The 17455-nt window shown below is 27.6% G+C and overlaps 1 protein-coding gene across 2 annotated transcripts in view; it reads right to left on the reverse strand.

The window, feature by feature from the left end:
* Positions 1-17455, reverse strand: part of LOC136972158 (erlin-1-like) — a 42549-nt gene that overhangs the window by 13093 nt on the left and 12001 nt on the right. For both annotated transcript variants that reach the window (XM_067266717.1, XM_067266716.1), the window contains exons 3-8: positions 15991-16013; positions 15056-15136; positions 12403-12449; positions 9948-10009; positions 6432-6557; positions 4090-4222 (exon numbers count right to left, since the gene is read on the reverse strand). In XM_067266717.1, coding sequence (XP_067122818.1) covers positions 4090-4222; positions 6432-6557; positions 9948-10009; positions 12403-12449; positions 15056-15136; positions 15991-16013 — 472 coding nt within the window. The remainder of the gene's footprint in view (positions 1-4089; positions 4223-6431; positions 6558-9947; positions 10010-12402; positions 12450-15055; positions 15137-15990; positions 16014-17455) is intronic.

Here is a 17455-nt window from a genome sequence, read left to right on the forward strand (position 1 = left end):
ACAAATACTAGTTGTATCTTGCTTGCTCACCACGTCACCTAGAACAACCATTCTTCACTGCACAGATGACCTTTCTTTTAGGCTACAACTCTGCACAAATACAGTAGAGCATCAATTATCCGACCCCCGATTAACCAACTTATCGGTTAACCAACCGCGTTCTAGTCGGCAAATTCAAATGTCCGCTAGTGATGTGGCGCTACAATATTTGGTTATGTCTTGGCTACTTTAATATTATTATTGTTAAATTTTTGCATGTTTTAGCTGGCAGCACTGGCTCGACCATGAAAGGGAGGCTGGTATTTAAACCAGGCCTAATACACTATACTAATAATGTATTTTTTCATACTTTTCGGTTATCCGACCAACCCCAGTCCCCAATTGAGTCGGATAATCGATGCTCTACTGTTTATAAAACAGTCTAAAATGTCCACAGGTGACAATCCCAACACAATTAAAAATATAACATTTTTTATTAATTATTTATTAATTAATATATTATTATATTTAAAAAATGTTATATTTTTAATTAACATTATGGTCAAATAAATAAAACCATTGAACAGTTGGTCATTGGTTCATGCCTGACCAATGGGCTGGCCACCATGCAGTGTTCTGGGTTTTCTTCATGTGTCCGACACCTAAACAGTATCCAGTGTCCACATAGGAAGTCCTGCTAGAAGTTACTCCATTGGCAGATTACCCATGTGTTCTGTTGCCCTTCTCCATCAATACACTGACACAAATTTTAATGTTGACATTTTAACGTTTTGTGAATAAAGTTACATTTCACCTTTGTATGCATGGAAACTTTTAGGACATCCTGTATATTTATAATTTAAAAATATTTCAAACAATTTTTTATATTCTAATCAATGGTGAAATCATTATAATATTAAGCCTATTTAAAAATTTTCCATAGTTCATTTATGCAACAACTGCTGAAGATGACTTGTATAGAGTCAAAATAATTTCAGTGAATAAGAAGAAAACTGGTATCCTCAATTTAGCATATGAATGAATTATTTTATTTGATATTTATAAATATTTAAATTTTAGTTAAATATTTTGAAAATTATCAGCTATTTCAAATAAGTTATTTATATATCTTGGGTAGAAACTGATGAATTTAAATAAGTTTTTGATGATGACTCAGGATACCTTCTATTTGAAGTTGAGACCATTTACAAAAATAAAGTATTTTTGAAATACTCAGAACCACTACTAGACGGCTAGAACCAGTTATAAATAGGCCAAAGACATGATAATATAGTGAGAAAATATAACCTTTGTTTTTAATGTGAAAAACGTCAGATCCTCTAATAAAAGACCGACGTTTGATATCAATTTTAACTTTGTGTGAATATTTATTTCCTGTTATTATTTATCATTTTAATGAATTTTTTTCTTCAAGTTATTTTAACTGTTACTTCTGTGGTTGTGTTAAAGGATAAAGAAAAGACTCAAATATTTTATTTTTGTAAATGGACTTAACTTCAAATTAAATAAGTATAGTTGAACTTCCTTTATATGTTTCTCAGTTGTACACATTTCATTTGTACTATTTTGCACTTACAAGTCATATTTTCCAGTACCTTGCCACGCTTTTTTCTCAATTATATCACTTGACTTTGAATTTTAAAAATGTAAAGTGATTATTAAAAAAAAAGTGAAAAAGTTATGTATTCACTTTAGGTTAGTCCACATTGATAGCAAATCACCAGAAAATACAAAAGGAAAGCAAATAATATATAACAAGTGATGTAATTTCCAATGAGTTTTCTCATTTAGCAAATTGCTCTGCCAGTCCAACATGCTGAAAATTTCTACTTTCCACATTTTGTAGCATGAACCAATTTTATAAAACATGGTTTTCTGGTTTCTCATTTATTTTCACTATTTGCTATCAATGAGAGCTAATCTTTAGAATGATTCTTCATTCTTTCAAGTAACTGGAATTTCAACAGGAGGAGACAATGTCACATACTGTACCAATATGTGACATGTTTATTATTTGTTTTTTAATGGATAAAACTTGATCAATTTTTTAAAAGTACATGACTTAATTTTATACAGTTTTACTTTACCTTTTATATGTTATTCAAATGTATTATACATATAATAAATTGAAGCTTCTTTTTTAAGAATTACGTGTGCAAATTAAGTTGTACAGTGTGAATTTGTGCCATGCACAAATTAACTTGCACTTTATATTAGCAAACTATCACAAATGCTTTAAATTATTTTTCTGAGTGGATCATCTTATAATTTTTAGACAAACTATAAACAAACTTTTAGAATTTTTTAAAAATGTAATTAATATGTGTTATTTTTTATTTCAACTATTTGATGATGATTTTAACTACAGCAATTTAAAAAAAGTTAAAAGTGTTTTTGATAGAATGCATCATCCTTTAAATCATTCTTGTAATTTTTTTCTTGAAATTATTCATAGAAAAGAAAAATTTCAAATAGTCTATTTACAATACTAGCTACATCCATGTTAAGTAAATTTACAAAATAAACCAAAATAGTACAGTCCATAAGAAAAGATATTTTTACCAACATATGTAAATATTATCTTCAATATGACTAGTCATAAATTTGAAATCCTGCATATATAGATAATTTATTATAAGGACTTTAAATGTGGCCCATTCTGCAACAAAAATACGGATATTGCCAATTTTGAAACAAACTTAGAAGACGACAATGCTTTGTTTTAATTGTTTATTGGTCAGTATAACATCGTCATCATGTAAATATGAAATAAAAGTAATTGTATTACTCTTTGTAAATACAAAACTCAATACAAACATATTCATATAACAAATATATATGCTGGAAGAGGAGATTGGGCCGAAGGTCTGGGTAGCGTAACTGGTAACGTGTCTGCACGGATAGCAGAAGTTGCGGGTTCGAGTCCTGCTTCGGGACAATTCTTTTCTTCCAGTAATTCTAAATTATTATTTAAATTATTTAATTAATTGTAATTATTAAATTTATTAAGAGATGGCACCTAACGTCTACCTCTAATGCCAAATTGTCTATTAATTATTAATATTATAGCCATTTCTCGCCCGATTATATTCAGCTTTGGTTGGTGGATAGCTTTACAAACATATTCAATACAAAATAAAGATTTAATTTAATGATAAGCTATGTTATTTCTTCAGGAGTTTCACAAAATGTCAACTGCAGAAAATTCAAAAAACAGTGTGTTATAGGTTAGCATATTTTTATATTATTGGACATCACTCTCTTGCCATTTAGATCCACAATGCTTTGTCAGAACTTTGTCTATTTCTTGTAGCTTCTATTCCTGTACACTATTCCCTCATGGTATCACAGTCTAGTGTACATTTTCACTTTGTTTTCCATGTTTCATCAAACTTTTCAGAACAATAATTTCTGTTCAGTAGGCTTCTTCATTTTCAATCAGAATCTCATTCTTTCTTGATTTCATTAAAATTTTTTAGTGGAAAGAAATTAAAATGCCACTGAGCAGAAATTTTCATAACTATCAGATGTTAAACAACCAGGGTCATTAAAAGGGAGAGCTGGAAATTTTTCCCTGAGCACAGAGAAAAACTTAGGCGCCTGTAATGGTTCCTACTGCTATAAAATTGTTATTTTTTACTGAAATTTTATTTTTTATTAATAAAGAAACATTCTACATACTTCAATTGTTCAAAAATGAAATGGCTAAAGAACCCACTCTACTCCTGGGCACCATACAAGTTTCAACAGTTCTACAAACATCTATACCTTGCATGTAGTCAATTTTGCAAGCTATCCACATGTTTAAGTACATAATTAAGCTGGATTTAGCAGTTGAAGATAAATCTGATTTCACCACACAAAAGCGTATATTTTTAGCATAGTTTATCATCATTAGCTAACTTTGAAGAAAATATGGACGTAGCTCGTATTGCAAGCAGATAATTCATATATAAAATATTATTTATAACTTATGCATATAACGTTCAATAAATAACAATTTTAATTAAGACAATATCATCATCACTGTATAAAATCCAAAATTTATTCATACATTCACTTTAAAATTTATCTACATTTTCTACTTACATAGTTTCATAATTTTTTCTTATTGTCTCCGGAATTTTTGGTTTTGTAACTCTCACAGCTTGAATAAATAATCCAGGTGCCATAAGATTTAAATCTTTCTGAAGAGCAAGCTTTAAATTTTCATCAATTTGATCTGAATAGAAAATTATATGAGTGTTAATTTTATTGAAATTAAAAATTAGAAATAATATAAATGTTAATCATATTTAAAATTATAAATATGATCACATAATTCAATTTAATAATAAAGATATTTTATTTGATAAAATTAACAAAACTGAATAAATATATTTATATTTCACAGTATGATAGATTCAAATAATATTTGAAAGCTACTTTTTTTTTTATCAAAAAGCTGATCAGATGTCTAATATAAAATCTTTTTTTTAATACTGTTACGGGATCAATCTATTTGATCAGTGATTACTTAATTTTAGATTATTCAATTTATTAAAAATAAAACATAATCTAATAGCTTTAATGAATTATAACATGTTTTATTCACTTTAAATACACTTCAAATAACATTTTTGTTTATAATACAATTGCAACAGCATTTTGAATGAGCCAACTAGACACAACAAATTTGTATGAATGTTAAAGATCTCATTTTCCAGTTTAAATGGATGTACTGTACATCAATTTTTTCCCATATAAAATATTCTATATATTTTTAATGTTTTGATTCACTTTTAAATTCTAAATCCATTAGAGTACATTGCAGGTCAAGTATTGGCTTAATATTTTATAAGAACTTTCAAATGAAAAATATCAATTAAAGTATGCTTTGCAATGTAAGAAAACAATCTCTTGCAACTCTGCTCAAATCAATAATTGTTAAATATCTTTTACAATGAACATCACTCAAGTATTCCACTTCAATTTCATTGATTCTCATAAGTTGTAAAGCATCAAAAATTACAAGATATATTTCTTTTATACCAACAGAAAAATATTTTAGAGATAAAATCGAACCTAAAGTTGGCTTTTCAATTCAAGCAGTGGCTTTTACAGTTTTTCATAGAAACACTCATCTAATTTGAATAAAACCAATGTGAAAATACTTATTAAAGAAGTAATCAAAAGTATTTATTTATTTTTTACCAACATTTATTGAATTTTTATGAAAGGCCTTTGTCATTTTTCAAAATTCTATAATAAAAATGAATTTTTTGAAAATTATTATAGTAGTTCAAAAACTTTTTTTAATCGAAAACTTCAACATAGTGACAACTCCTATGACACTAAATGGTATGCAGCTATATTGAAGGGATTATTTTCACAGTTACTCCATTTTTTAATGATCAAAAACATTGACCAATGTCAATAGTATAATGCATATTACAAACTATCATTGTTTTGAATTTATCAGGATTTTAATTGAACATTGATAAAAATGCAATAAAGCTACTTAATATATAAACTTTTTTCCAGGCTCTTTTGTGAGGATTTGAATACTGAGAGGCATCTTCAAAAATTTGACTTTGGTTAAATTTATGAATTATCAGTTCTACTATAAGCCTAATTTTCTTTTCATCTTGCCATAATGGAAACCTTCCCATCATTATTGTGATTGTCTCAAATGATAATGATATGGTCTCATTGTTTTTTTCTTCAATGAAAAATCCTCAAATTTATAGATTGGCTTTTTCCAACACATCCATGGTTTTTCAGTCAGTCAGTCTATCAGGCAGCCAACTAGATCAAAATCTGTCTGCATTTGTGCATCAAAAAAGTGCTCTTTGTTTGAATTAATAGCTGTAGACACTTTCTGGATTGCTAACAAGGAATAAACTTTTTCTCAGAACTCCAAGTGTTTTCTGTCAAATAGTTGTCTTCAGATGAGATTTATCACAGAAACTCCCTCTCTCGTATGTATTCACCTTGATTAAGGTAAAGTCTAATAAAGTCTGCTTTCTAATAGAGTATAAGTTAAATCATCATGGAGATTTAACTCTCCACTGGACCTAAGATATGTCATTATTACACACTGATGATTACACAAGCTTTTTGGTAGACATTAATGTAGAAACTAATTAATTTGAACTAAAGGTAGGCCATCTTTTGTTAATGTTAATAATTCTAAATGATTAATATCACAAGAGAGAAATATAACCACCTATCTTTAGTCGAATTAATTAATTTCTATACTTATGACTAGCCAAAAGAACCTGATGAAATATGGGTTTAGATATTTGGTAATCTTTACAGATTCAGGCTTGCTTATAGTCACATTTGTAGCTATGTAAATATTGAATTACAAAAAACAGCAAACCAGCAAATGCACGTTAATAATACTTGCTTTTATACAATTTATAACAGATACTACTTATACTACTTACCAAATAAATCAATATAAACTTCTTGAAGATTATGAATACTGCAAAATTGATTCAATTCATGATGAACTTTATTGAATATTAATGTTCTGTCATAGTCAGCAGTATAATTTTTCACAATATCAAATACTGAAAAACATCAATTATTGATAAAAAGAAATGATTATCACCTTGTTAAAATATTTAATTTTCTTCTAAAAATTAATTATTCACCAAGTTTTCTAATAATAATACTCAAAATTAATTATGTAAACAATATATGTTTTAATGGATTATTAAAATCATAAAAAAATAAACAAAATTAAGTAGAAAAAAACTTATAAAAAAATTTAGAATAGTATTTCAAGTAATTAAAGATGGTAGCTTTGAAAATTTGTAAAAGGATTTTAGGAATATCTATAGGACAGGTGAAGTTTTTAAAAAATGAATTTAGAATGTTAATTTTCAAATTACACATATACAAATTACATATAAAAGTTGTAATTTACATAATAATGTTAGATAGTTAAGAGCTAAATAAATGTAATATTCAAAAACTACAGTGGAACCTCGCTTAGCGAGATAATTCGTTCCAGAATCTTACTCATAATGCGAAACACGCGTTAAGCAAAACAATTTTTCCCATATCTTATATATAAAATTGTCGTGTCACAATTTTTGTTACCGTACTCCTCCGAAACGGCTTTACTGATTTCTACCAAATTTTATATGCATATTCAGTAGGTCTGAGAATCGGCTACTATCTATTTTTTATACCCCTACACCATTTCCCCCTTTCAAAACTATATTTATATATGGATTAAGGCTTTTATGTCCAACAGATGGCGCTAACTTCCGACGACCTAAGTTTGCTTTTCTGTCAGGCATTATGCTTTTCTGTGAGAATGGACTGAAGCAGATCATTTTCTATCTATCTATATAAATAAAATATAACGTTCGTTTGTTCCTACCGATTCCTTTGAAATTTTGACACAACGTTGCATTCGAATACGCACGCGTTTTTATATAATATACATGTCGAAATTCCCCCCAGTGCGGGGAGATGGACGGGATTAAGGCTTACCGTGAAGAACTCGGCTTCTATTATACTATTTTACATACTTTTTTTGCGTTTTTAATTGTGTTTTAATAGGTTACGTCAACAGAATATACACTAAAAAGGGATTTTTCGATATTCCCCAGCGGGAAAAGTGACGGGATTAAGGCTTACTGTGAAGAACTCGGCTTTTATTATACTATTTTAGATGCGTTTTTGATTGCGTTTTAATACGGTACGTCAAGAGAATGTACACTAAGAATGGATTTTTTGAAATTCCCCCCACGGGGAAGTGTTATACATTTATAATAGATACATTTTGAGCCACAACAACGCGTGGCCGGGTCAGCTAGTAAATTATGTAAAATACGATAATGAGTTCCATGCTGAGAAAAATACTCGGATATTTTATGTATAATGTTTATTCAAAGAAAATTATACAATATACACTGTTAAGGAGCATGAATCATCGTCATCTTTTCTTCTAGAATATAGAATGAGCCAACCTGGAATGTGAATTTGATTTGCAGAAAAAAAAACAAACAAAATCACAGATATGTCTGATAAACACCCCAAATGATATGCCAAATTCTTGGGCTATGTAAAGGCTATAATTAAATATTAGAAATTAATTAATTTGACTAGAGGTAGGCAGTTATGCTTCCATCTCATATTAAATTTAATAATTATAAATAATTAATTTTTATTTTGACATTTCTAAAACTTCATTTGAAATTGGTCATTAAATTTAATACGAAATGGCAGCATAACTGCCTACCTCTAGTCAAATTAATTAATTTCTAATATTTAATTATAGCCTTTACATAGCCCAAGAATTTGGCATATCGTTTGGTGTGTTTATTATATAACAGGCAATGGTTGTTGATGTTTATATGTAGTATGTGTGAACACAAGTTTGGAAAAATATCTGATCAAAAGTGAGAGTAAGATGCTAGCGAAACAAGTGCTAAACACACACTGATAGAGCATGTGCACAGTTTCCCTCTCCTCGTCACTCGTTATGCAAAACTTCGCTCATTAAGCAAGTCACTTTTGTTACAAATTGTTTTGCTCGTTATGCAAAATACTCATTATGTGAGGTGCTCGTTAAGTGAGGTTCCACTGTACTGTTAAAATTAGAATGTAACGTAAGTCACTGAAGATGAGAAAGTATTAATTCTCAAAAATGTTTCAACAAAATAAAGTCAGCTCCTTGAGTGAAGATTTGTTTTGATGTAAAAATTAATGTAAACAAATAGTCAATGCTTTTTTAAGTTTCAGTACTTTTGAATTCACATTTATCTTCAGAAACTTCTAAAAAATTATTATTATTATAGTAACATGTTATAAACAATTATAAACAACAAACAATTGTGTTATCATGAAGCAAAATATAGTTTAAAGTTTATAATTGAGGTCTTGTATATATAAATGCTTATCTTTTAAATAAATATAAAATAAAAACACAAAATAACTGAATCAATAAAAAAAAATAAAATTTATAGACTTCTGTTATAGTAATGTACCATAAACACCAATATCAAGATTGGGGTAAATAAAACAGATAGATAAATTTATTTACATCCATCATGACATACACATTTATAGAACTTTGTTATGATAGTGGAGTTCTATAAATTGTTTTTTATTAATTTAATGTATTTTTAGTTTTAATTCAATTAACATTAATTTGCATTTTAAGTTTATTTTGAAAACAAACAGCTTATATGTAAAATATGTTTATAACCTGTTACTATAGTATTGGTATTTGATTCTGAAATTTCGTGGAAATGAATGAAAATACATCAGTGCTCAAACTTATTTCTTTTTTATGGTCTTAATATTCACTTTTGGAATTTTCTATTTATAATAAAAAGAAAACAATATTTTTTTAGAAGTCAAATAATTTGACTTAAATTCTAAATATTTTTAGAAATTTTATTAAAATTATGTTTAAACTGTCAAAAAGTTGAAGTTATATTAATACCTTAACTTTTTAATATAAGATAAACATGTTTTAATACTTTAGAACATAAATTAAACTATTTCATGTTCTTTAAATTCTTAATTTTATAATATCAAATTCATGCGTAGACTTCTAGGCAACCGTAGGGTTGCTGATCCTTTTGAAATTATAAAATTAGTGATTGGTCAAAAATGACCACTCCCCATACTTTCCTATGTGAACAAAAATAATTTTGACATTCTCTAGCCCTCTTTAGGCAATCTTAAGTTTGCCTAATTTGTTTTCAGGCAAAGTCTGAAATAAAACTATTTTGGGCAATGATTATAACACTGTCGGCAATCTTAACTTTACCTAGACAATCCTATGATGGACAGTAACATATATAAAGTACAGAAAACGATTAGAAGTAAATAGAAAAAATTAATTTTATAAATAAAGAAAAATATAAAATGTTTGTATTGTTTCATTTTTTTTATAAAAAATTTTATCTTTAAAGTACTTTCATGCAAAAGCTTACCACTAGAAGGATTTAAAATATTTACAACTTCAATTCTATCAAAATAAATCATTACACCACCACTGAAATAAGAAAAATTCTTATGTTAATTCAATAATATAAAGTAGCTTTAATATTATTCTTACATTGTAATTATATCATCATTTATTACAAATAATATTTAAATATAAATATTAAGCTAATATTCATATTTATATCTTGAGAGAATATCAACACTTGTTTTTTTGTTAGTTAAGAAATTATAATGTATCTAATACAAAAAGTAATGCTTAATAGTCTGCATTACACTTCACACCTCAAGCTGGAACAACAATTGTATATCTTAAAGTTAGTATACTGTTTCTAGAACTTCCTGAATTTTATGAGATAATGTTCTATTACTTTTTACAAAATCTGTAAATATGGATTATTTTAAATTTAGATAACATTTAAAATTCTGTACACCTAATTCATCATATCTGAAAATTTTACTAATCTATAAGTTTTAACACTAATAAATTTGAAAAGAACATGTATCATGAACTGAGTACACTAGTAAGAAGTAAAAAATACCCAGCAACAAGTTGCTTAACTTCGCTGGCAACATTTAGTAACGCCAATCATTATATTTTATTTTAAAAACTTTTTATATTTTTAACTATTATAAAATTGCAAAAATCTTCATTTTGAAAGTAGAGATGACTTTTATAAAAAATTGTAAATGCTAATAACAGGTAAAATCGTCATTAAGTCTGACCCGACTGGAGATACACATGATCCCTTTTATCTCTCCACCCCTCAACCTTTAATCACCAAAATTTATCATCATCAATCCCCAATAAACAAACTTCCCTGAAAAATTTCAGAAATGTTCAACAAAAGCACAAGTGTTATTAAGCTTTGGAGGATGAACAAAATCATGCTACACACACTAACATCTATACATACAGGAAAAAATCCCCAAATTCTTTTGCATTTCTTGATGTTTCAAGATCCTGAGTCCAAAAATGCAAAAATCTGGCAGGTCATTTCTTTGACTGATTGCCATACTTTTCCTCTGTTATAACAGCTGGGAAAGTAAAAGTAAGATATTTTAATTAATGGATGACTCTTAGTAATTTGAATTTGCAAAGACTCACTCACAACGCAGGCCAGCAATTATGCCTTATCATTAATAAAACTAGATCCCAGACATTCCTTGTAGAGAGAATAATTCATCACCTACTGATAAACCACTTCAAAGAGTACACCTATACAATAACCAACCCCATCAATCTTATCTCCAAATTGTATGACATTAGACTAACTGGTAAGGAGCACACTACAGTGCTTGAATTTGTATCAATTTTCCAGTCAAATCTCCCTGAGTCTTGTTTTTGCACATTACAGGATTTCTTTTTCCTCACCATACACAACACACAAAAGTTTCACAAATTATGAAGCTTACACGCTTGTTGGGATACATTGCCTTTGACAAACAAGTTTACACCATAAAACATGGAGTACCTGTGGGCAGCCCCCTCTCTGTTGATTTAGTGAGTTGGTTCTCTGATATTTGGAGAAACAGACCCTGAAAAGATTTCTATTAGATATATTATTACACACTAAATATGTTGTTGTATATGGAAAGCCAAACTTAACATCCAAGATGTTTTAGAGGTTTTCAACAACAGATATGGCCTTATTCTTAACCTAGAGCAATCTAGTAATGAATGGATGCACCTTGACATTGATATTCAACTTTCAAATGATCAAGTAACAACTCATGTAAAAATGTATGCCCACTCATTAGCCTTTCTTTATACCATCCAACTCTGATCTTATGTGCTATAAAACTGCAGCCTTTAGAGCCCCATTAAAGAGTGCTTACATACATTATTCAGATAGGAAGGACACTCACGCTCCCGGTTTGTATGAAATCGCTGTAAATGACTACAAGTTCAACAAGCATCAATGATACATTTTCTCCATGTACAGATCCCTCGGGGTTAGAATTAATAATCATAAATATAACACATCTAAAAACAGATATGTCAGAGCCAGGATGTCTACAAGTTAGGAAGATGCTAAACTCATATATAAAGTCTTTAACTGTCATACAATTTGAACAGCCATGGCAATGCAGATTTATAGGGCTAACCTATCAGTTACATGCATTAAAGTTATAGCCTTATACTACTGCAAACATGCCAGTATGCTATTAATCTTTAAAAATTAAGTAAATAAAGAAGTACATTATTTTAAAAGATTTTATTTTTATTTTACTTATGAAAACCCACATGAAAATGTTCCTTTTAAATTCTGTCACTATGCTAATGGAATGCCTATACTACTCGACAAATCCTTTGTATGATTATTAAACCGAGTGTTGGAGTAAGTGCTAAAGTTACTGCGTAAGTTAATGACTGTTGTTCCAGCTTTGTGGTATATTTTTCTTTTTCTTAAAATTTAAATTGGTGTTACTGAAAAAGTTTACCTTGTACCACATGGAACATTCTTTACTTCATCTGTTTGTAGTGTAACCTATTTATAAATAAATGCAATTTAAATTATGCTAAAAAAAGTATTTTTGGTATATTTGTTGGATTACTCTAATGTTATTTATTTTATTAGCCAATTAAAAATACTTACTTTTATTTTTAAATACCCGAGGAGATTTTTAAATATCTTAGTAAAACATCCCAAAAAAATTTGTTACCAAATAATAAATAAATAAATTTCAATTTTCTCTTTAAAGATCTATATATCTATTAAAAGTTTTAAAACTTTAACACAATAGCTCCCTTGTTATATCGTGCTTGTCAGGAGACAAATAAAAAGCAAAATATAATCAAGTACTAAAAATTCTGGGCTTATATTACAGCTTACTTGTTTGTTTATATATGTTTATAATACACATTCAATATACAAACAAAAAGTGGATGCATTAATTTTTTTTATATTTATAAATTTTTAAATAGAAAATGTTAAATATATGTTAATATATAAAGCTAACAGAACAGGGAACTGCATAAACTACAAGGACAACAACACAATATCATATGCATGGCAATATGCTTATGAGAAAGATCCCCAACATTAATGGCATTTTATTCACATAATTTCTAGCCAAAACATTAGTATGAGGACTGTGGCCCTATATATCACAGTATGACAAATATTTGAAATATTGTGTATTAAAGTTCAAACACTCGAATTTAATTGGTTTTTAAAAATTTGAATTCCTGGCATTCCAAGGTTGGAACGCCACTGAACCTGAAGCAGATCTTGGTGAAGATTCGAAAATGTTTGTTCACTCAAGTAAACATTGTAACTTACTGTAAATACAAAGGTTTTGAAAGGTTAGTTAATGTTAAAATGTAAAAAAATTAAACATTTTTTGAGCCTTTGCAAATTTGTACAAAAATATAATTATAAAAGAATTGATACAATTTAACAGTAAAATTTTACTGTTAAATTGTACATAATTTAACAGTAAAATGAATTTTACTGTTAAATTATTGCGTTGTTTTAAAGAATGTCAATGCAAAATAATTTATGTAAAGCTTTAAAAATTTTAATTATAATGCTGTACTATTATAGAGCATTATATTTTTAATTGAAATAAAAGTATAAATATAATAAGACACATAAGAAATATCAAAATTTAACCAATTTTTGAGACTTGATACTTAAATGAATCAAAATATAAACTAATGTTATAAATAAAGTTCATTTGTCTAAAAGGAACTTTTCAATAATCAAACAATCACTGCTTTACTAGAGAACTTACATCAGTACACAATGAAAAACTTGCTATTTTGAACTTCCCAACTCTCATTAGTCACATACTAATTATTTAATATGGCATAAAAATATACAGTTTAGAACTATTAAAATTTCAAAACAACAACAAAAAAATATTCCAAATTCATCTGAATTTACAATTTCTAAAAATAGATAAACAAGATTACCATTCAGTACCATCTTCTAGAATAAGTCCAAACAAAGTATGTACTTAGTCCAGTATTTGTTTAATTTTTGATTATTAATCCAGAAATAAATTTCACAAAGATTAATTTCTTTTTCTTTTAAATCAATATAAAAGCAGTTTGGAACACTATACTCTATTTTTTTTAATTCCTTAGTCTACCAAAGATCGTAACTCTTGCTTTGTTAAAATACTATAATCTTTAATAGACTAAGCTAATAGATTCAAAAAATTGAGAAAAAATGAGTGAAAAACATTATATTGATGGAAGAGAAAGGTGAGTAAGAGGAATGTCATGTAGAGCAACAAGAAGAGAGTTAGAAACAATGCTGAAGGAACACTTTGAAGACTGCATGAAAGAAATGAATGACAACAGCTTTGGTGTTTGAAAAGAAGAAAAATGTCAAACGGGAAGAAGCAAGCTTACTGGAGAAGGTAAAGATAAATATAAGACACATGTTGTGCTGAAAAATTATGAATATGAAAAAAAGAAATTAACTTTATAGTAAATATCAGAGACTCAGATACTTTGTAAGTAGTATGGAAGTGGATTATAAATGATGGAGAAACAAAGATATATAGAGAAAGGAAAAGTCAGTTTTTTTAATGACTTTTAATGCTTTTTATAAAAAATTTTTAAAATTTGGATTCTAAACTATATATTTTTATGTTGTATTAAGCAACTGATACTTCTAGATGATGAGTACATTTGAGTTTACAGACTCATGTTTTTATGTTATTTGTATTGATGTGTGTGCATTCTCCAGTAAAGCAGTGCTTGATTTTAGAACTTAAAAATAAGTATTAATTTCAACTTCTCAATAATATATGAAATCTATATATAATTTGAATACAACTATTAAAATGAGATCCAACTACAATATTTTAGATATAATTTTTTTTTTTATAAAGGTATTGGAATGTTAGAATGTTATTAAACAAAGGAAATTTTGTTTACTATGTTTTATTTTAAAAAATCCATACACAGCATGTAATAAAAAAAAATTTTATATGTGCCACTCGCTTAATTGATTTTTGGCTCATATATATCACATGCTTTTCAAAAATTTATTTCTTAAGATTTTTCTTAAATAACAGGAAACTTAAAATAAACTTTCAACATATTTAGAATTAATTAAATAAATACATAAGAACATACTTGTATTGATCTAAATGTTGTAATAAATGGAATCATCATATGGAAACCAGGACTGCTTGTCTGCCTTAATAATGCTCCTCCCTAGAAAAAAAAAAACCATTTAATTATTAAAAAATTAATCAAATTTATTAAAATATATAACACAGTTCATTAATTAAAACCACTTAAAATCAATTTAATTATAAATACATTCTTTAGTAGTGAAATTTATGGGGTTTATTTTAATCTTCCCAATATGGTAATAATGCTTTGAGATATATTCTCTATAAAGAAGTAATTGATAAAGCAAAAAAAAAAAAAAATCTGCATTTACAATACTACATCGGAACTCAAATGTCCCAGAGATCAAACAACTTGGAACCTGAACACATTTTTTGAGGAAATTTTGCTTCAAAAGTTGAACTTTTCTTAAAACTCAAACACAAACTAAGGCGGCCATATTCGATTCAATTTATTAATTCCTTAAGGGTTAGAACCCCCTGGAATGGGGGAGAATACATTAATTAAAATTTTGTCTAAATTATAAAATGAAAAGAACATATGAGTCGATACAGCTTTAACAAAATAAGTCTGCACAATATCAATTTTGATGACGTCCGAGCATGACGAATGCATGCCTGTTTTTGATCCTCAGTGAGCGAGTGCGTCGCTCACTCAGAAAGTCAGAAAATTCCTTTAAAAAATATTTAGAATATCTGTTGAGTGTCATGCATCATCCAACTATAAACTGAATTTAAAACACTATATTCTCTATTATGTTCTGTACTACTTCTGTTCAACATTCTTTAAATACCATACTATGTTCTTGTTGACAAAAAACCCTTCCACAACTCCTCTCAGATGATGCAAAACCTCACTTAAACACGTCTTAAGAGACTATAGTAATGTCTTGGTTAATCATTTTATGAATTTAAAAAATATCATGATTTACTTACTCTGTAATATACTGCTACATGACCTGTAAAAAAATTATATATAAATTGTTTTTTCTTACTAGAGAAAACTGCAAATATAGTCATTTATATAAATAAATTTTGAAACTAAACTTTCAAATATTCTGTAAACTTATATATCTAAAATATAAATATTTTATTTTTAAAAAATTTAAGCTAATTACTAAAGCAAATTTTTGTTTTTAAACAAATTATTAGTTTAATTTTGATTACGCAGATGAAATATCTATATCAGTGATTCTCAACCTTTTTTCATCACTGTACACTTTTAATAATTTTAAAATTTGACGGCACACTAACAATAAAATAAATTTAAAAGACTTTTTTACGGTGCCAACTTTAACATACATTTAATTTGGAGAAATTAGGATGTAAAATATTTGCCTTATGATACTCTTGGCATTGGCACTGATTCCAAGCACGGTCCTTCTTAAAGAGCAACGCGCATTAACAGAAATTAATGGAAAAATTATGTATTGTATTTCAGATCTTGCACTTAATGTTTGTATGATGATTGTTCTTTTTATTAAAAAATTTTTATCCTTTATATAATATGATAACTGCAAATTTGACTGGATTCATGGAATAATAAACAAAACAAATTTCATGTCTGGCTATTTGGTTTCTTTTTAATTTTTGTGTTAATTATATTTATATTGTGTAATTATTTATATTATTTATAACTGAATTTTAGAAGAACCTGGTTGTGTTTCATCAGTTTCACTGACTGCCAAGTTTTGATATACAAAAAACAAATGTAACGTATGCTGTTTCCCACGGTTCATTTTTTTATTTAATATTGCTTTATAACAAGATAATAAGTCTTTCATCCTGAGCTCAAAATTTTCTGTCCTAGATCAATCATTTTTAAGAAAATAATTGACAATTTTCATCATACTTCACAAATGTGTTGCTTAAACCATAAATGGACAACCCAGTTTCACTGGGAATATCCAAGCCCTCATCACTGTCTTCAATTTCTTTAATTGTATGCTTATCAAACTCTGCTAACTCCTCATTTGTTAATGGCAAACCATGAGAATTGAGTAGTTCTTTATCATCATTGAATCCTGCACATCTAACAAAAGTAACAATTTCTATATAAATCTGAAAAATGTTTAAATTTTCAAATAAATGAACTGCTTCAGGGTATAAATTTTTCCAACATCCATTCATTAAATGATGCAAGCATGATCAATAAGCTTATATTAATGAAAAATATTAAAATCTTTTCAAAAACTTTGTATTGTATTTTTATTGGGTATATCCATTTCAGCAATTATTTTTTTTTAAATGTATTGTAAATAATATGTCTTGCAAACATTGATTACACCTTGGTCCATGGGTTGTAAAATTGATGTAGTTTTTGGTGGGAAAAAAAAAAAATAGTAGTTTTTACATCAGGACACAATGAGTAGAGGCATTGTCTTAAAGTAAAATTATTTTA

The sequence above is a fragment of the Centruroides vittatus genome, unplaced genomic scaffold, assembly GCF_030686945.1.
Source record: "Centruroides vittatus isolate TY-2023 unplaced genomic scaffold, ASM3068694v2 contig_2818, whole genome shotgun sequence".
Taxonomy (NCBI): Eukaryota; Metazoa; Arthropoda; class Arachnida; order Scorpiones; family Buthidae; genus Centruroides; species Centruroides vittatus.